Source organism: Argopecten irradians, chromosome 12 (assembly GCF_041381155.1).
Source record: "Argopecten irradians isolate NY chromosome 12, Ai_NY, whole genome shotgun sequence".
In the NCBI taxonomy this organism is placed as follows: Eukaryota; Metazoa; Mollusca; class Bivalvia; order Pectinida; family Pectinidae; genus Argopecten; species Argopecten irradians.
The window spans coordinates 32,564,436-32,581,985 of NC_091145.1; the positions used below are offsets into that span (position 1 = coordinate 32,564,436).

General features: G+C 35.2%; 1 protein-coding gene across 1 annotated transcript in view; it reads right to left on the reverse strand.

Annotated features, from left to right (window-relative positions):
* Window positions 1-508: 508 nt before the first annotated feature.
* LOC138305064 (cadherin-23-like) overlaps window positions 509-17,550 on the reverse strand; it is a 61,255-nt gene continuing 44,213 nt past the window's right edge. The window contains exons 47-70 of the mRNA XM_069245468.1: window positions 17,374-17,503; window positions 16,706-16,951; window positions 16,235-16,368; window positions 15,875-15,985; window positions 15,314-15,434; window positions 14,768-15,013; window positions 14,182-14,315; window positions 13,725-13,839; window positions 13,517-13,633; window positions 13,083-13,328; window positions 12,765-12,898; window positions 11,727-11,823; window positions 11,335-11,475; window positions 11,073-11,216; window positions 10,377-10,680; window positions 9,673-10,173; window positions 8,217-9,442; window positions 7,668-7,950; window positions 7,086-7,234; window positions 6,055-6,238; window positions 5,457-5,587; window positions 4,840-4,880; window positions 4,493-4,625; window positions 509-4,325 (exon numbers count right to left, since the gene is read on the reverse strand). Of these exons, the coding sequence (XP_069101569.1) occupies window positions 4,207-4,325; window positions 4,493-4,625; window positions 4,840-4,880; window positions 5,457-5,587; window positions 6,055-6,238; window positions 7,086-7,234; window positions 7,668-7,950; window positions 8,217-9,442; window positions 9,673-10,173; window positions 10,377-10,680; window positions 11,073-11,216; window positions 11,335-11,475; window positions 11,727-11,823; window positions 12,765-12,898; window positions 13,083-13,328; window positions 13,517-13,633; window positions 13,725-13,839; window positions 14,182-14,315; window positions 14,768-15,013; window positions 15,314-15,434; window positions 15,875-15,985; window positions 16,235-16,368; window positions 16,706-16,951; window positions 17,374-17,503 (5,187 nt within the window). The 3' untranslated portion in view covers window positions 509-4,206. The remainder of the gene's footprint in view (window positions 4,326-4,492; window positions 4,626-4,839; window positions 4,881-5,456; window positions 5,588-6,054; window positions 6,239-7,085; window positions 7,235-7,667; window positions 7,951-8,216; window positions 9,443-9,672; window positions 10,174-10,376; window positions 10,681-11,072; window positions 11,217-11,334; window positions 11,476-11,726; window positions 11,824-12,764; window positions 12,899-13,082; window positions 13,329-13,516; window positions 13,634-13,724; window positions 13,840-14,181; window positions 14,316-14,767; window positions 15,014-15,313; window positions 15,435-15,874; window positions 15,986-16,234; window positions 16,369-16,705; window positions 16,952-17,373; window positions 17,504-17,550) is intronic.

Below are 17,550 nucleotides of genomic sequence, written 5' to 3' on the forward strand. Positions count from 1 at the left end.
TTCGCGACCCCAATGTCCCGACAACCTAGCACCTTGTTTAATTGACGCCACCAGAAAAAAATAAGATTACAAATTAAATTGTGTTTTACGATCAGGCAATAGAGACAGCAGGAGCTATTATAACACCCTACCTACCTGAGGGTCAGACTGACCCACGATATCGCTTTTCATCTTCGTCCGTCATGCCCTTTTATAGGGATTATGATATTTTGTTTCAATTTCAATTGATAGAATCAATTTAGACAACATGCAAATGTTTTCCTGGTCAGGATTCCTGGCACAGCAACCGTTTTGAATATCAAATTTCCTTTCCAAACTCGAAGAATGTCCAAAATGAGTCCTAATTAATTAATACATTGTTCATAAACAGATATCGCCATTAGGAAATTAATTCATTTAGTATGAGCAAAACTATTTGGTATTTTTTTACAATAGGAATATTCACAAAAACATAACGCGGTTTTAATATGAACAAATAACATAATGATAAAAAACCCAAAACATCAAACGAAAATATTTTGTTGAGTTTATTTGTCACACACAAGTTATTATCACAGAAACATGATGAAAGACATCCGGTCAGGGTAGAAACAGAGAATCAACAATAAATAGAACAAAAATAACAAAGAAACATATAAACAAAGTTATATAACACTAATTCTCAGTCTCCGACTTCGCCGATCTATTTCAGCACATACTTGCATCGTTTAAGAAATATCTGACTCGCTGATGTCTACAGAGGATTTAATTATCTTTATCTAATCCATAGAAATTCCCTAATTCCTAGAGAAAATGTGTAAGAATATTAACATGGGTGTTAACGTGGTGTTAAAATGGATGAAAGTTAGAACATCTAAAGCTTTACATGGAGATGTGGATGTGGCGCAGTGGTAGAAGGCGCAGGTATGTTTGGCTAGGCGATTGGGTGCCATATATTGTGAGTTCGAGGCCCGGATAGGGCACGAGTCAATAAATTGTCATGCTTTGTTAAATTGTGTTTCTTTGATATTTAAAGCTTTACATCTATATCACTATTAAATACAATAGGCATGGGTACATAATTTATAAAAAAACAAATAAAAAATAATCAGTAATATTTTAAAGAAAACATTACATTTGCACCAAATCCTGATAGAGAACATACAATAAATGAAATAGTTTTTATACTTGACAAGTACATAAAAAGATCTTAAACGAAGTTGTACGGTTTACGCATTAAAATGTTTGGTTTTAAGTGCTTTGTCAATTTTAGTTGTTTGGACTAAAGGAATTATTTTCCCTTAAATGTCTATAATCTTTTTATTATAAATAAATTATCTATCATAAGTTCAATACATGAAAACAATGAAAGACGGTTAAGTAATGAATGGTTTAGTAAAATAGTTATTGCTTTTGTAGATAAGTGAAAACTATGGCACTTACGTTTTAGTTATATTTACAGTATAACTACAGAGAAGGCATAAAGTGGGACATACATATGGATATGACATACTATGTATTCTTCTAAGGTTTCAGTCCCGTTGAAGTCTCGTTTCGACAAAGATAAAAGAAGTTATGAGATTTTCAAATACAATCTATCAATATCTGTAGCAAGTTGCCAGTTGCAAATATTGTCAAAAATTGCATTTCTAAATTTAGTAGATTTTTTATACAGGGATTTTAAGAAATGGCCATTTAGGAATTGTGTCTATTTTCGCTTTGAGTAGAGCCACAGTTTTACCATATTTTTTTTTAAATTGTTTTTACTTAAATCATCACTGCGCCAGCATTTTTAGCTGTATCGAGCTTATTTTTGCTGCAAATCTTTACTAGGTTCGTGGTAATTAAAATATTGAGCATCGATGTGTGAAATGATACATTTTTGTAACTTTATTTTTACATTTAATTGTAATTTGAGCACTTTTATTTTTTACTCTAAAATATTGAAAAATAACAAATATCAAATGGGGCAAAAAAGTAAAAAGTAAGCACACGGACCCCCCTTTTTTGCCTGATTTAGAAAGACCAACCCTTTCCCTGTTGATATGCAAAATATTAACAAAAGTTTAATACCAGAACTTTTTCTGTAAAGGGTTTAATTTGGCAAAAATGGCTGAAAATGGTGTATTTTGTAGCTCAAAATTAAGGGGCAGGGGTAGCATATGTTGTTATTCTGAGAGAAAATATGAGTCTTATTAATCAAAACTGGTATATATTTAAAGAAGACCACTAGGAAGTAAATTCTACAAACATGCATACATATATCAAACACCTCATTAGGAAAATATGTCTTTGGTCTCTTGTGTATATGGCCAAAACGGCAAAATTCCAACATAGAATAATTTGTCAACTGGGTATCGTTGAGTGACAACAGCTCAAAAACGAGCACACGGACATATGCTTTTTCTTCCATTTTCTTTTATGGTATGAACTCCTATTTCCAAAAATCTATATGTTTAATATAAGAAAATTTTGACTTCTCAGAGGAGTACATCATTAATCCAATAAAATGCAGAATTTCAGAGAAGTTATATCTTCTAGCTTTATAAAGAGATTCATAAATTATTTTTCACAAATAATTCGACACCCAAATATAATTATTTCCATCTGTAAAACAACAGTGTATCATATCTAACATTTCTTAAAGTTAAATGAAAAGTTTTCACCATCACAAATACCAAAAAACCCATATATATTGAATGCATTGTTAAGTCATACCAAACGATTTGTCGGAAATATGTTAGTGTAAGAGTGTACTTTTTTAAATGGACATCTTGATAGAAAAATAAAAATATTTTAAGTGGACCTCTTATACAGGAAACTATATAAAGGCAACGTTTTAAGTCATCACCCGAAACGAAACGTGAGTAATTTAAAAAGAAACCTTGATCCGTATTCCTGAAACGATACTCATGCTCGGAAATAAAACTATCCTGGTAATCATCAGGGCAGATCGACGACATCCACAAAATGAAATTGATTTAGGGTAGTGCTTTTAAGACAATCCATTTTTTAGAGAAAATAACCGTTTAATAGTTCAAAGTGTTAGTCTCGGACAAAAGTCAATTTGTTTATATTAAAAAAAAACTAAAAAAACCCAAAACTAATATCTAGGTCTGATTGCCATGATGATTTTCATCGAATGTCAGTTGTAGAGGATCTTTATCAAAAATCATAAGTAAAGCGAACGTAACTATTACCCAATGCATGCAGAGTTAAATACCATGTCATGTACTACGAACATAAATACAATTTTGTATCATTAAAGCTTCAAATAGAATTGTAAATACTTAATATTTCAATACAATTAGATATAGTTCTAACATCAGTAATATATATTGAATTTTTAAATGTTTAATAAGGTAAAACAAACAATCCTGAGTTATTCAAGTTGAGCATCATCAGTCAAATACTTAAGGCCATTTTACATATAGTTGAAACTCTCTGTGATGAAATGAAATAATAACAATCATAAACATTATCAACCTTGATGAAACATACAGTATTTCATCTACAACAATCAATATAAAAAATAAACATTTACCCGCAAAGTGTATTGTAACTCTGAAACACTACACTGCCTTATTGCGTCATTTTACGTTTTAAGATTTATTTTACTATATCACATTTACTTCTCTGCCTAAAATGTATGATTTCAAACCTGAATAAAAAGATCGATATATTTTTAAATCTAGAATTAAGAAATAAAAAAAATCTTGAATACTGATTAGTATTAATATTATGCCATATATCGAAAAATGGATATGGATATGTTATTAGATAAAATATACATGTGTATGCTTCATAGTCCCCATTAATGCTCCTAGATCCCAAAGTATAAAGTGTATCATACATATATTGAAGTACCGTTTTACTAGCATTATAAATATTAATTTCCAATGGAATGGGAAGACGTTTAACTGAGGGTATAACCCTGGAAATGTTAGAACAAAATGAATATTATTATGAAGACACAGGGAAAATATGGAATATCACATAAAGATCAACATTATATAAATACAATTTATTGAAATATAATATATATTTAAGGTATTACAACTAAGATGAATATAATAATAACTAACAATTAATTGATAAATGGGAGGCAATGTAAAAATAAAAATTGAAAAATGTAAAATTATAACTGGATGCAAAAGTCGATTCCGTAAGATATATGTCCGTTCAATATAGATTAGTAGAACTACATATATTTCTACCACTAATGCTTTAGATGTCTAGTCCGTCTGGGCTTTTCCCGATGTCGATTTTCACCGGAGTTCCACCTCGTGTCTTAATCCATTGTCTTTCATTTGTCTTTGTATTGTACTCGTAAACTTGACCGGAAGCTGAAAAAAGGAACAATTGGTATTTTATGATATTTATCATCAAACTTTTGAGATAATGACAACAACACTAATCTAGTGTCGATTATAATTCCGTAGATTTTGTGTGACAGAAACTTTTCTGTGTTAACACTTATCTGTATGTATACAATGCATGTTTATATACATACCCTGATCTACCGCCCTTCCATCAAACTCCCTATTGGTCACTATGAAGTCACTAGATTTCTGCCATGAGTTGATGTCTCCGCCAGGTTCACTCACGAAAGCAGACTTGTTTGGATTTTTGCTTGTTAGTGCCGACTGTAACATAAATTTGTAACATATCTCGTCATCAATGAACTTCAGAAAATCATGTTTATAAATTTACCATTTATCGCCATTTTAATTGTAAGTTATGCTAAATACTAAACTCTTACAACGTTTCTTACACATGATAGTTGATATTAATTCTATGGCTTATTCAGAATTAACATTTGGATATAAGGCCCACGTTTGAACACAAATATCAACTTACGGCTGCGGCAGCTGCCTTTGCTTGCTCCCTCCGTCCTTCACCTTAAATGAAAAGGTTGAAATGAAGAACATGTATCCAAATATCATTACTTTTTTGTTAAAGGCCCACTACCTTTCCGGAGCAAAACATAAAGGTTTCTTAAAGACATAAATAAAATCTGAAAAATATAAACCCATTGCCTGAGATGAGATTACAACACCAAACATATGCAAGATTTCTTGTGAGGTTTTTTTCAGTGAGGAGTCATTTCGCTGTTTTGCCGTCTGGCGCAGTGATAGTCAACTACCGGAGACGGTATTTAGGACGACGACGGAAAACATAAGACGACCCGCGTTATGAAAATTATAATTTATCTTTTTATTTTTTTATTTTAATCAGATTTTCAGAAGGTGATGATATGTATTGTACTAAAGGTAAGTACCTTGTAAGTACTTTACAAAATTTATATTCCCATTTTAAAAATTAAAAGCCGTTTCGGTAGAGTAGTGGGCCTACAAGTATATTTAAACCGAAATAAAACCATCGATTGCAATTTGCCTGAAAGCAGCTTTCGCGAGAAATGTATGGAATGTATGTAAGAATATGATATAAGGAAGAATAATTAAATGTTTACTTACGTGAATACGGAGGTGGACGTGGTTTTTCGGACCAGCTTTTGTTGCTGTTTTTGCTATTGGTATCTTTACTACCGTTGCTGTTGTTAGGTTCCAGTATTTCCGCTCTGGGTGCCTCAGCATTCGTAGCGGTCCTGACAATGTCAAAATATTTTTGTTTTGATATTACTGCTTTATGTTTTAAAAAAAAATCCGTTAACTTCCAAGGCTGAATGTTTTTGGCTTCTTAGAAAGCATGTCATATATTATATGTAGAAAATTTCCTAAAAGTTTCACTAAATTATCATACTGATTAAAAATTTCATTTTCCTGTATCTAAGGTAATTATACAATAAAATCTATATTTCAAGCAACGTTCGCATGCATGATTTTTTCTCCTATTTATGTCATTTTATTCAAATTAGATATATACTAGTTTGAAAACAAAAAGTTAATTTGTATTGGCCTTCAAATCTATACACAAATAACACCAGACTTGCGTAATTTTGGTTTTTCTAATTCTATTCAATTTTGTCTATATTATGCGTAAGTGGTTTATGCAATATAATTTCTAAATCAAAAGTAAAAATCTACATTGTAAATCTTCTCATAAAATATTTACGGTTTTCCTCTGCAGTATTTGACAATCATAATGACGGTCAAGGTGATACAAGCCACTCCTATAACAGCACAGACAGTTGTGACGGCAATTCCTGTGGCTGTCTCTATCCAGGGCGTACTCGATTCAGCCGTGGTCGTCTCGTAAAGCACGATCTTCTCGATAGCATAGGGGTCCCACGAGGTTCCTAAATATACAAAATCATAAGTATTTTGTGTTTGCATATTACAGAGTTATCTGCTCTTGTTGGTAGGTAGCATACAATTGTTTCATGCCTTTTCAGTCAACAGTCAAAACTTTTTCCCGAGGTGTTCGGACCAACCCGACCTACCTGACTGTAGATTGAAAAGACATGAAACAACTGTTTTGTTGCATGAACTGCAATCTTAAACTTATCACTAAGCTTCTGGTGAGAAAGACTTTCGTCAAAAGAATACCGGTATTTGGGTCGATTCGGCCCTGGTGTTTATGACGTCAACAAGTAGTAAACGCATGCAAACGTTCCGCCCGGTCAACAGTCAAACTATTGACCGGTCAATAGGCGAAATTACCACATTTACATATATATAGAGAGTCGGGTGAAAATGATTATTATGTCATTAGTATATGTTGATAACGCCATTTTTTTCAATGAAAGCGACGTAATTTTCCCAAACTAACTTATTGCCGTAACAACAATGCCTATCAGATATTCCCCAAAGCATATAGCTAGGTAGTCAGGCAAGGTGTTACTTTCATGTACAAGAAAGTGAGATAAGTTACTGCTTTAATATTGGTAGATTGTCACGCTGCTCTCGCTCTCCAGAACAACAGAAGGTGACAGTTCATAAATTTCAATTAATCGAAAAGAAGAATCATTTTTAGGAGTTGTTTCTGGAACAATGCTGCAATGAATAGTTCATGTCACAAGTAAATAATTAACAGTAATGATACGTTGAACTGAACGCTAAGTGGTTATTTAAATCAATTTCAGAACTTATTTGATGAAACAAATTCTTAAAAATAAAGTGTAAGAGAAAAATTAAACTCTTTACCAATAACGCTTGATGATGGGGTTCCCGCTGTGTCCGTAGCTACAAATCCCTGTGCTGAAGATGCACTTAGGAATAGTTTTTGTGAGGCAATGTTACTAATTGAATCTGTCGTATTGTCTTGTAGCACATACATATGGACAATAATCGAACTGAAATTAAAAAAATGAATGTGTACTTTAGCATGCATTACATAAGGAAAAAATAAATGTTTTGATAGATAAACATACCTTTTGACGATCTAAAATAAGATAAACAAGTTTTCACAATTTCACGAGACATCTTTGGTCGGCAAATTTGATCGCAGAAATATGAAAAAATGAAATATATTTATGATTATACCCAAATCTCGAAATTGTCAAACCGTTGCAATTCAATTTTCCCGCTTTTAGTCGAAATCGTGAAAACAATTGACGTGCAAAATAACTTGCTATATGGAATAAATGTTCGAGATAACAGAGGTTTGTAAAATATTCATGATAAAAGTACATTTGTGATACGTTAATCAAAACCTTGTCAACGATGATATACGCCGAAAATGTTGGTGACCAAATATGAGACTGGAGAGTTTCATTGCTAACATACCTTCCAGTTGACTCGACAATGCACCACCGTTTCACCGAGGCGGACGAGTACGTAACTTGGTATACAGCGTCAAGTTGGCTGATAAATGTACTCTCTGTAGCCTCATACGTGCTTTTACTGATACCCAGGTAGTACGAAATAACAACAAGAGACGGTGTATAGGCATCGATTCTCATGGTAGCACTCGTACTGGTCTGTAACTGTGGGCTTCCACCGTCGTGAGAATATCCATAGGTTGTGTAGATTTTACCACTGGACAGCGTCGTTGCTCGGGTTACTGCTCCTGATGATTCAAAATGATTTCAAAATGTATAATGGTCTCATACATAATACATATATCAATCAATATACAAATGAGAGGAACCAGTGACGAGATGTAGACGAAACTACAATTAGGTTTCCAACTACATGTATTTAAAATGTTGAACCATTAAAATATCAGAAAGAACATTAGAACAATTTAAAAGCTTTAACTCGATTATTGAAACCATTGAAATAACTATATTGTACATCAACAAAACCATCTGAAACATATTTTACAATGCGTACCCGTGCTGGCATCCATGGTGAAGTCAGAGTTAGAAGTTGTAAAGTAATAATACAACTGGGCGTTGGCACCCTCATCCGCATCTGTGGCAGTCAGCGTTAGTATGGTAGGATTACATGAACCTGTATATGGAACTTCACTGTTGTAATAAGTGGGCGAAAATATCGGTGAGTTGTCGTTTTCGTCTCCAACATTAACGGTGAGAGTTGTAGATCCAGTCCTAGGCGTTGTACCAGTGTCAACAGCAAGTACAACCACAGTAAATGAGGCATCGGTTTCCCGATCAATCGAGGATCTCACTTCCACTAGACCAGTAGATGAGCCAATCGTCAGGTAAATATCCGCTCTAGCTCCGGCTGTTGTAGAGGTGTCAAACGAATAAACAATTACTGCGTTAACACCTGTGTCCGCGTCAGTGGCAGCCATAGTGGTTATAGATGTACCAACAGATGTATTTTCCGTCACTGTGGCTGTGTAGGTGGTACTGGCGAATGTAGGGTCATTATCGTTCAAATCATTTATTGTAATGGTTACATTAGTGTCAGAAGATAACACCGGCGTCCCTGAATCCTGGACACGGCACCAAATAACGTACGTGTCGACACTCTCTCTGTCTAGACTGGCACTTGTCGTTATCACACCTGTTGATGTGTCTATAGTCACAGGATTCGAACCACCAGACCAGTATCCTATAATGCTGTAACTTATCGCCGAGTTCACTCCTGTATCCGCATCCGTTGCTGCTATCGTACCAACATTTGTACCGGTAGCGACATTCTCGTCCACAGCAAACGTGTAAGGTGCTGCAGTCCATGCTGGAGTGTTATCGTTTAAGTCACCAATGGTTACTGTACAGGTTACACTAGCTGTTCTCGGAGTCGCACCATTGTCAACAACATATACCTCTAATGTATAGGACGCTGTTGTTTCTCTGTCGAGGGCATTTGCCGTTTGGATAATACCTGTTCCCACCTCTATCGAAAAGTCTGTATTGGTATTGCCAGAATTAAAGCTATAGCTTAATTGGCTGTTTTCTTGGTAATCTAGATCAGTGGCAGTGATAGTGAAGACGACTGTGTTGACGGTGGTGTCCTCGTCTATCGTCGTATCGTATGTACCAGATATACTCGGGTCGTTGTCGTTTACATCTATCAAGGAGATGGTTACAGTCGATGTCCCGGTGAGAGGAGTGGGGCCTTTGTCAGTCGCAAGAATCACCATTTCATAACTGCAAATCGCAAATAAAAATAAAGGTTAATATATTTTCATATATACAAGTTTCTTTGGCTTTATTAGTCAAAGCCAATGTCATTTCAGGACGTGCCAGGATTGTTGGTGGAGGCCAGCGGTCAGTACCTGACAACTGCCCCACATGGGATTCGAACCCGCAACCAAGAGGTGGAGGGGTTATGGAAAGATTTCGGGACAAAAGGATAATATGATGGCAAATCAACATACCTCGCAGTTGTTTCTCGATCTAGGACAGCATTTGTTGTTATTTCTCCTGTTGTTGTACCGACAGTAAACGGTACTGATGAAGTAGTGGTGTACTCAAACACATTATTGTTGGTGTTCACAGAATCAGCATCAGTTGCAGAAACAGTTGTCACCGTTGTGGTTACTGCTGAATCCTCCGACAGAGTGACGGAGTATGTTGTTGGGTTAAAGGTGGGCGTATTATCATTTTCATCTGTCATGGTGATCTGGACAAGACATTGAGCTGTTAAAGCAGGGACGCCGTCCACAGCTTGAACAATCAGTGAAAAGTACTGATTTGCTTCGTAGTCTATGACGACTGAGGCAGTGATCGCACCTGTGGAAGAGTCAATTGTGAAGTAGGATGCTCCGTCGCCGGAGCTGATTGAGTAAGTGATTGTACCAAATGTACTAGCATCTCCATCGGTGGCTGCTACTTGAACCAATGTAGTACCAATTGCTTGATTTTCGGCAAATGTCGGTCTAAATGACAAACAAAAGAATAGCAAATGTTACAGCTACGCCTGATTATAAATAGAAATGGTTAAAATTATAATTTCCCACACAGTATACTGATAAAGATATCGTGGAACGGAGCAAGGAAAGGGGATGTAACATGTTCATTCTTCATGTTATATATAGTGAACACTGCATGTTGGTATTATACTATTCTCTTTTATACATACGTGTATGTAGAAGATCCAAAAACCGCAACTTCGTTGACATCATTCACAGTAATAGTGACTGTGGCAGTGACGTAATTAGTACCGTCATACGCCGTCACGAGGAGCTGGTGATTGGTCGCCGTCTCGTAGTCCATACTCGTCACGAGTAATATGGTTCCAGCATTTGTATCCAATTCAAACATGGAGTACGTAGCAACGAAAGCGTACGAAATGGGATCTCCGGTATCTACAGAGTCAGTAGCCGTGACGGTCACTAGTGTGGATCCTACAGCCGTATCTTCCGCGGCTGATAAGGCATATGTCCCTATACAACGAAATCAGTAGTCAAACTTTGAAAAGTGAGTCTGTGCTATAAAATATCCCTGTGTACTTTCTTTTGTGGTACTATACTTTTTTATTGCGAATTAAAATCTAAATCTTCGTGACATTAAAATACTTACAGTATTTTATTTCTCCTGACATTAAAATACTTACAGTATTTTAAGTATTTCAATACATCTTAACACCTGTTCTTTAAATGGCATTCAATGGCGTCAAAGTAATAAATGTATAAAAGAATGACTTTTTGAAGTTGCTTTCACTTCATAGAACGTCCCTTAATCCATTATAGTATCTCGATTAAAATACTGTATAATTTATATTGTTTTCCACAACAAAGATGCATTTTTAAACACTTTAGGTTATTTAATGCCGTACCAGAACTTGTAAAAACGGGAGCCCCTTCGTCGACAGCCCCAACGTTAACATCTACAGTTACTGTTGCTGTCAGTTCCGGAGCGCCGCCATCTTTGACTGTCACTTGTAAGTTATAAAATGTCGTCGTTTCGTAGTCTAGAGCAGCTGTAATCAAAGTAGAATAATAATTTTTTACAATAGAGGACAATATATTTGTTTTAAAATAAATTCGTACGGTTTTATGGAAACTGTAAATATTAGACAATAAATGAGGTTAAATTACCATTGACGATAAGGGAAGCTGTAGATCCGGAGACGGACACGGCAAATTTATTATCCGGATTTTGGGTCATGGTGTACGTTAGTGTTGTTCCAGCATCTCCATCGGAACACGACAAGTCGGATATCACAGCTGTGCTAGTAGCTGTTGAAACAAAATAATCGGCGATTTAAACATTTGTTTATACAATTAATATTAGTAATACACAATAGTCAGTAAAATAACAGAATAAAATATTAAAAATAACAAAAACAGTGTATAAAAAGAGAGTACAGACAATCAAGGGAACTAATGTAAAAAAATACACACATGGACAAACATACTGTATTTGATTGCAAATACGACCCCATCATTTTACATTTATCATGAAAATTATATTATGTGTAAATAATTACCTGTACTTTCCGGGACTGTAAGGACATGAGCAAATGGAGTACAGATAGGAGTGTTATCATTAACATTTGTAACGGCGACAGTGACCGTTCCGGTACCCTGTGTGTAGAAAAGGATAAAAGTTTAAATGCACTATGCTTTGATTGTATTTCTAATAATGTGAAATATCATCGTGATTTATATGTACTTTGAATTTGAACTTTTTCAACAATTGTAAACAAGTCACACGATTTACATTGCATTAAACACCAGGTTAAATATTCAACTGAACAATCAAATCGTCTTTTTATGAGTCGTCTGCGAAGTTTTGTGTTAAAAGTATTACATAAAGCTAAATAGAAAGGCAATATATCACACAAAATGGTATATTTACATTCTGAGTGTTTGGTCACTATATGAATCAACCAACTGACGAAAACAAACATTTGCCTATGAAAACACTATGAATACACTATGAATACAACGATTCTCGTGCATCGATCAGCTGATTTCAAGCATTACGCCACTTTCATATCAATAGAAAATAGTTCCCCACAATATTTTAATGTATAATCTTTAATGTGTTATTCCTTGATGTATAATCAACTAAGGTTCACTGTTATAAGTCAATCAAATATGACGTCAACTATATTTCTTGTTTATCGTTTGTCATTTGCAAAAAAATGTCGTCCGGAAGGCGGAACCTTGAAAACGCGACGTTGTGGAACGATGTTGTAATCCAGCTGTTCCATTAATCTCGTTTCTCGTCGTAAATGGGTGTCATAATTTTAAATACAATATAATAAACTTTCAATTTTTTATTTTCATAAATTATATTATAATTCTAATGTAAATATATGGATTGAATGTATTTTTCTAATTTTCATAGCGGCTATGAATAGCAGAAGCTATCTACATATCTTCCGATGAGCGCTAATGCGTTTCACGGGATATGTAGATAGCTTCTGCTATTCAAAGCCGCTGTGAAAATTAGAAAAATACATTAAATCCCTATATGAATGGGGTGACCTTGACATTATAATACGTTCCTTAGAACCTACCGTTGAACCACCTCCATCGGTGGCAACTACAGTCAATTCGTAACTTGTCGTACTTTCGTAGTCAAGAGACTGGGCGAGTTGAATATTTCCTGAAGTTTCGTCAATGGTAAAGTAGTTTGTACCGCCATTTGTAACTGAAATTCAGTATATTGATATACATATTAAAAGTAATTGATGTATGTTTTATTCAAAAACAGAAATATCTCTATTGAGACTAGTGTTAACGATACTCATTAAACAGGAAGCATAATGATATATATTTTTCTTTCTTGAAATGTGCCAAACATTATGATCCTGCATCTATTATTGTGAACCCACCTGCAGTGATGTCGTAATTGACGATATTGTGAGGTGACGCGTCCGCATCTGCAGCGGTATACGTCATCACAGCAGTTCCGGTTCCGGTGTCTTCTGCAAGCGTCGTCGATGGATTTGACGCAAAAGTAGGCGTGGCTTCGTTAGCGGCACCAACAGTCACAGCCACGGTCGCCGTGGAGATCGTGGTGCCGTCAGAAACACCAAATAATATGGTGTATTCCTGAGTTCCAGCGTCATAGTCGAGAGCTGAAATAAAAGAATACTTCTATCAAAATACAACGTACAACTACAGATAAAAACCACATTTTCCTCTTTGATTTGGGAGATCCCAGGTACAGGATACAATAATATTGACGAGCCATTATTGCGACAAAATGCTGTCTTTGAGTTGAGACCCTTTAACGTGTATGAAGAACGATATCAAACAGACATACCATTGGCGAGAGTAACATCTCCTGCAGCAGAAATTGCGAAATCACTCCCGACATTTCCGCTGACAACAGAGTACGTGATAGTATCACCAGTGTCACCGTCACTGCAGGCCAATGTGGCTACCTGAAACGAAGGATACAAATATGAATTACTGGTTCATCTCTGACATTTTTTTTCCTTTCCACATACTAAGATATCCCTAGATAATACCTACCGTCACACCTGTGGCAGATGATTCTGATACGGTTGAACTGTATGCTGATGGACTACATACTGGGATGTTATCATTGACATCGGTGACTGAAACTGTCACAGTCCCAGTTACCTGTAATAAGCATCATATAAAGAGGTTTTAAGTGAACATTGACAAATTAAACATTCATGACATATAGTAGATATCTATTTGATAAAATTTGATGTTAAAATTGGAAATGAAAGATTTCCATAATAGGCATGATTTAAAAATTCATTTTTTTTTTTAATTTTACAACTTAACTGATATTCTATACTCTCAGCTGTTATACAACATCATCTTTAATTTAGTCATATCTTGACTATCTGCTTCTTCCTATATTGTTTCTACGAAGTCAAATTGTCATATTTTGGCAATCATTTTGTCTACGTTTTTAAACTTTTAAACTCAAAAAAACGGAAGGTAAGAATTTACCACAAGTCCTCCTCCGTCAGTGGCGGTCACTGTAATCTCGTAACTCGTTGTGGTTTCGTAGTCAAGGGCTTGTGCAAGAGTAATACTACCAGTACTGGTATCGATGTTGAAATAGGGGCTTCCTGTGTTGGTTACTGAAAGCGATTACCATTGTTAGGATCAGAATGGTTCTCTGCTTCGCATATATAAATTACATTGTATCAAAATATTACATCACATAACGTTTCCCAAAAATGTACGTGCATAAATAAATAAAATATAAACTATAAGAAATCTCATACAGTATTTTCTATTAAGAAAAATATCGATTCGCGTAATTAGATCATACTCATTCACAGATTTTTCCTTTATTTTTCCTTCTTTTTTGCGTTCGTTTTCTTATAACCTCTTTTCATTTTATTACCATAATTCCTCCATTTCTTTAGAGAGTTCGCATCCCACGTGGTACACTTGTTAGGTAATGTCATTTGGTGGTTTTTTTCTACAGACAATCTGGATTACGTACACCTCTACTTAATATTGCATGTTCTTGAATAATATTTGGTGTTAAAACCGTACCATATAATTATGTATTTGATAAACGCACCTGTCGTGATGGCGTAGGTGGTGATGTCGTGTGGAGAGGCGTCCGTATCTGTGGCGGCGTACGTCGTTACTGCGGTACTAACACTGGAACTCTCCGCCAGGGAAACAGTCGGGTTAGAGGCGAAGACTGGCGTCCCCTCGTTTGTACCAGTCACTGTGATCTTAACTGTAGCGGTGGCCGTGTTGGTGGTGTCGTCGGCTTCTACTGTCAGTGTGTAAAACGTCGTCTCCGTGTCGTAGTCAATAGCTGGAATATGTAAAAGTTTATTATCGCAAATGAATAGCTGATAAAAGAAAACACTGTTCGTTTTGTCGAGTCTGAGTGAGCATTTAAAGGCAAAGTCTAAATTATCAAAATAATTAAGGATCAATTCTAAACATACATGTCCATATCATATCACATTTGACACTAAGCTTTTGATACATATGATATATGAAAAATATCAGCGAATAAAGCCAATATATGAGTTGAGTTAAATATACAGAGAACAAAAACGAACGTTCTTATGTTTTGAAACATCACAGCTTAGTATAATGAACAACTCACTTGCAGCAAGGGTTATCTCTCCTGCCGCGGTTACAGAAAATTTCCCACTCGCGTCCCCACTCACAATTGCGTAGGAAATGGTGTCACCCGTATCGGCATCCGAGCATGTCATGGTAACAACCTATCGAAGAAGAGAAACATTGTTTATAAAAGGATAAAAGTTGATTTTATTAGACTGCCAATTAAACAACTTGATGTTAAAAATAATACAATGTCTATATGATAAAATATTACTATGTCTTTATGATAAAATAATACATGTTTTTATGATAAAATAATACTATGTTTTTATGATAAAATAATACTATGTCCTTTTGATAAAATAATACCATGTCTTTATGATAAAATAATGATATGTCTTTATGATAAAATAATACATGTTTTTATGATAAAATAAATAGTAGGTTTTATGATACCATAGTGATAAAATGTAAAGTTAAAGATGGATACTCGCGTATTTGCGCTCAATTTTTGTTCCTTTTTTTAGCATTTTAAACGTTACTTAGCATTGAATTTAGATAGCCTTATAGATAAGTCAAATCATTTTTGAAAACAATTAACCGTTGCCGCAGCTGCTGTGCTTTCCGCCATTTCAACATCGTATGCTGATGGTGAAAATATTGGGGAGTTATCGTTGACATCTGTGACGGAAACTGTGACCGACCCAGTAACCTGAAAGGTAAATACGCATGAAATGATTCGGTGTGTAGTATAGTATGAAAGAGATCATATCTCCATACATTATATCTATATCAAATACATACCATTCTGCTAATATTTATACTGATGACAGCGCTCGTAGATGTTTGAGAAAATCCATGGTATGTACCTTACATTATGTTTACGTAATGTTTTATGTATCAAATTTAACAAATATAGCAATGCGTATGCTTATCCATATTTAATAAGTGTTACTCGTACCGTTGTTCCACCGCCGTCGGTAGCCACCACAGTGATGACGTAATCGGTGGTAGTCTCGTAGTCTAAAGAACTGGACAACGTTATACTGCCCGACGTCGAGTCAATGGAGAATACTGTGCTACCGCTGTTAGTGACTGCAAATAGCATATAGCATATCATGTTCTAATTAATATCTTTTTCACCTCAAATTTCAACTATTGTTATGTCTATCATTTGCCAAAAACCCATGGCAACAAAAAAAACGTTCAACAAGCAATAAAATGTAAATTATGAAGACTATTACATAGCCACATACAAGATCTTAAATATCCGACGAATAAAAAATCGCCAGCAGACAAAGGGTAATTTCATTTCATAAACGTAAAATACCGAAATCAATCCAATTTACAACTGTTTTGATATACTACTGAAGACACGAGAACTGGCTAGTTGTTACAAAGAAATGGAATTCATTGGTAGCAGCACACATACCTGTTGTGATTGAGTAAGATACAATCTCATGAGGTGATAAGTCGCTATCTGAGGCAGCGTACGTCGTGACGGCTGTTCCAATACTAGTACTTTCCGCCAGACTCACGGTAGGATTAGACGCGAACGTTGGATTGTTGTCGTTTTCAGCCGTCAAGACGACGTCAACGGTAGCTGTACTGGACAGAGTCCCATCACTGACCTCCACCGCCAGACTATAGGACTGACTTCCGGTGTCGTAATCCAAGGCTGTAACATGTTTATATGTAGACTAATGCACGGTTCATTACGTATTTTGTACCGCAAGTTGTTTCAAAAACTTAAAAAGAGCCTTTATCAATGAAAGGAATCCTCTTTGATTATTTGCGCGCATCACTTTATTTTCAATGTGATAATTGCAATACGTCAATAAAACATAAAACCTTTGTATGGAGATCATTGATAATAAAAATGTTTCATACATTTTTAATAGTGCCCTATTTATCAAATTAATGAGAAATTTATTATTTCAAATCTGAATGTCTTTTAATTGCCATATAAAATCTTACACTATGATATTTAAATTTAACATTTCATAAGAAATATCATAACAATCTTCCTCTTTTTCACCGAATACTACCAAATCTGTATATGTTAGTTATATAAATGATTACATAACACATAAAACTTACTGCATGCTGTTGTAAGGATCCCTGATGCACTGGCTAGGGCAAAGCATCCGTCACCATTACCGGAAGTGATGGTGTAAGCTAAAGTATCTCCCGTGTCACCATCGGTACAAGCTAGTGTTGTCACGGTGGTCTGGAAAGAACCATATATACATTAGTATCCATCTAATATACCAGTTT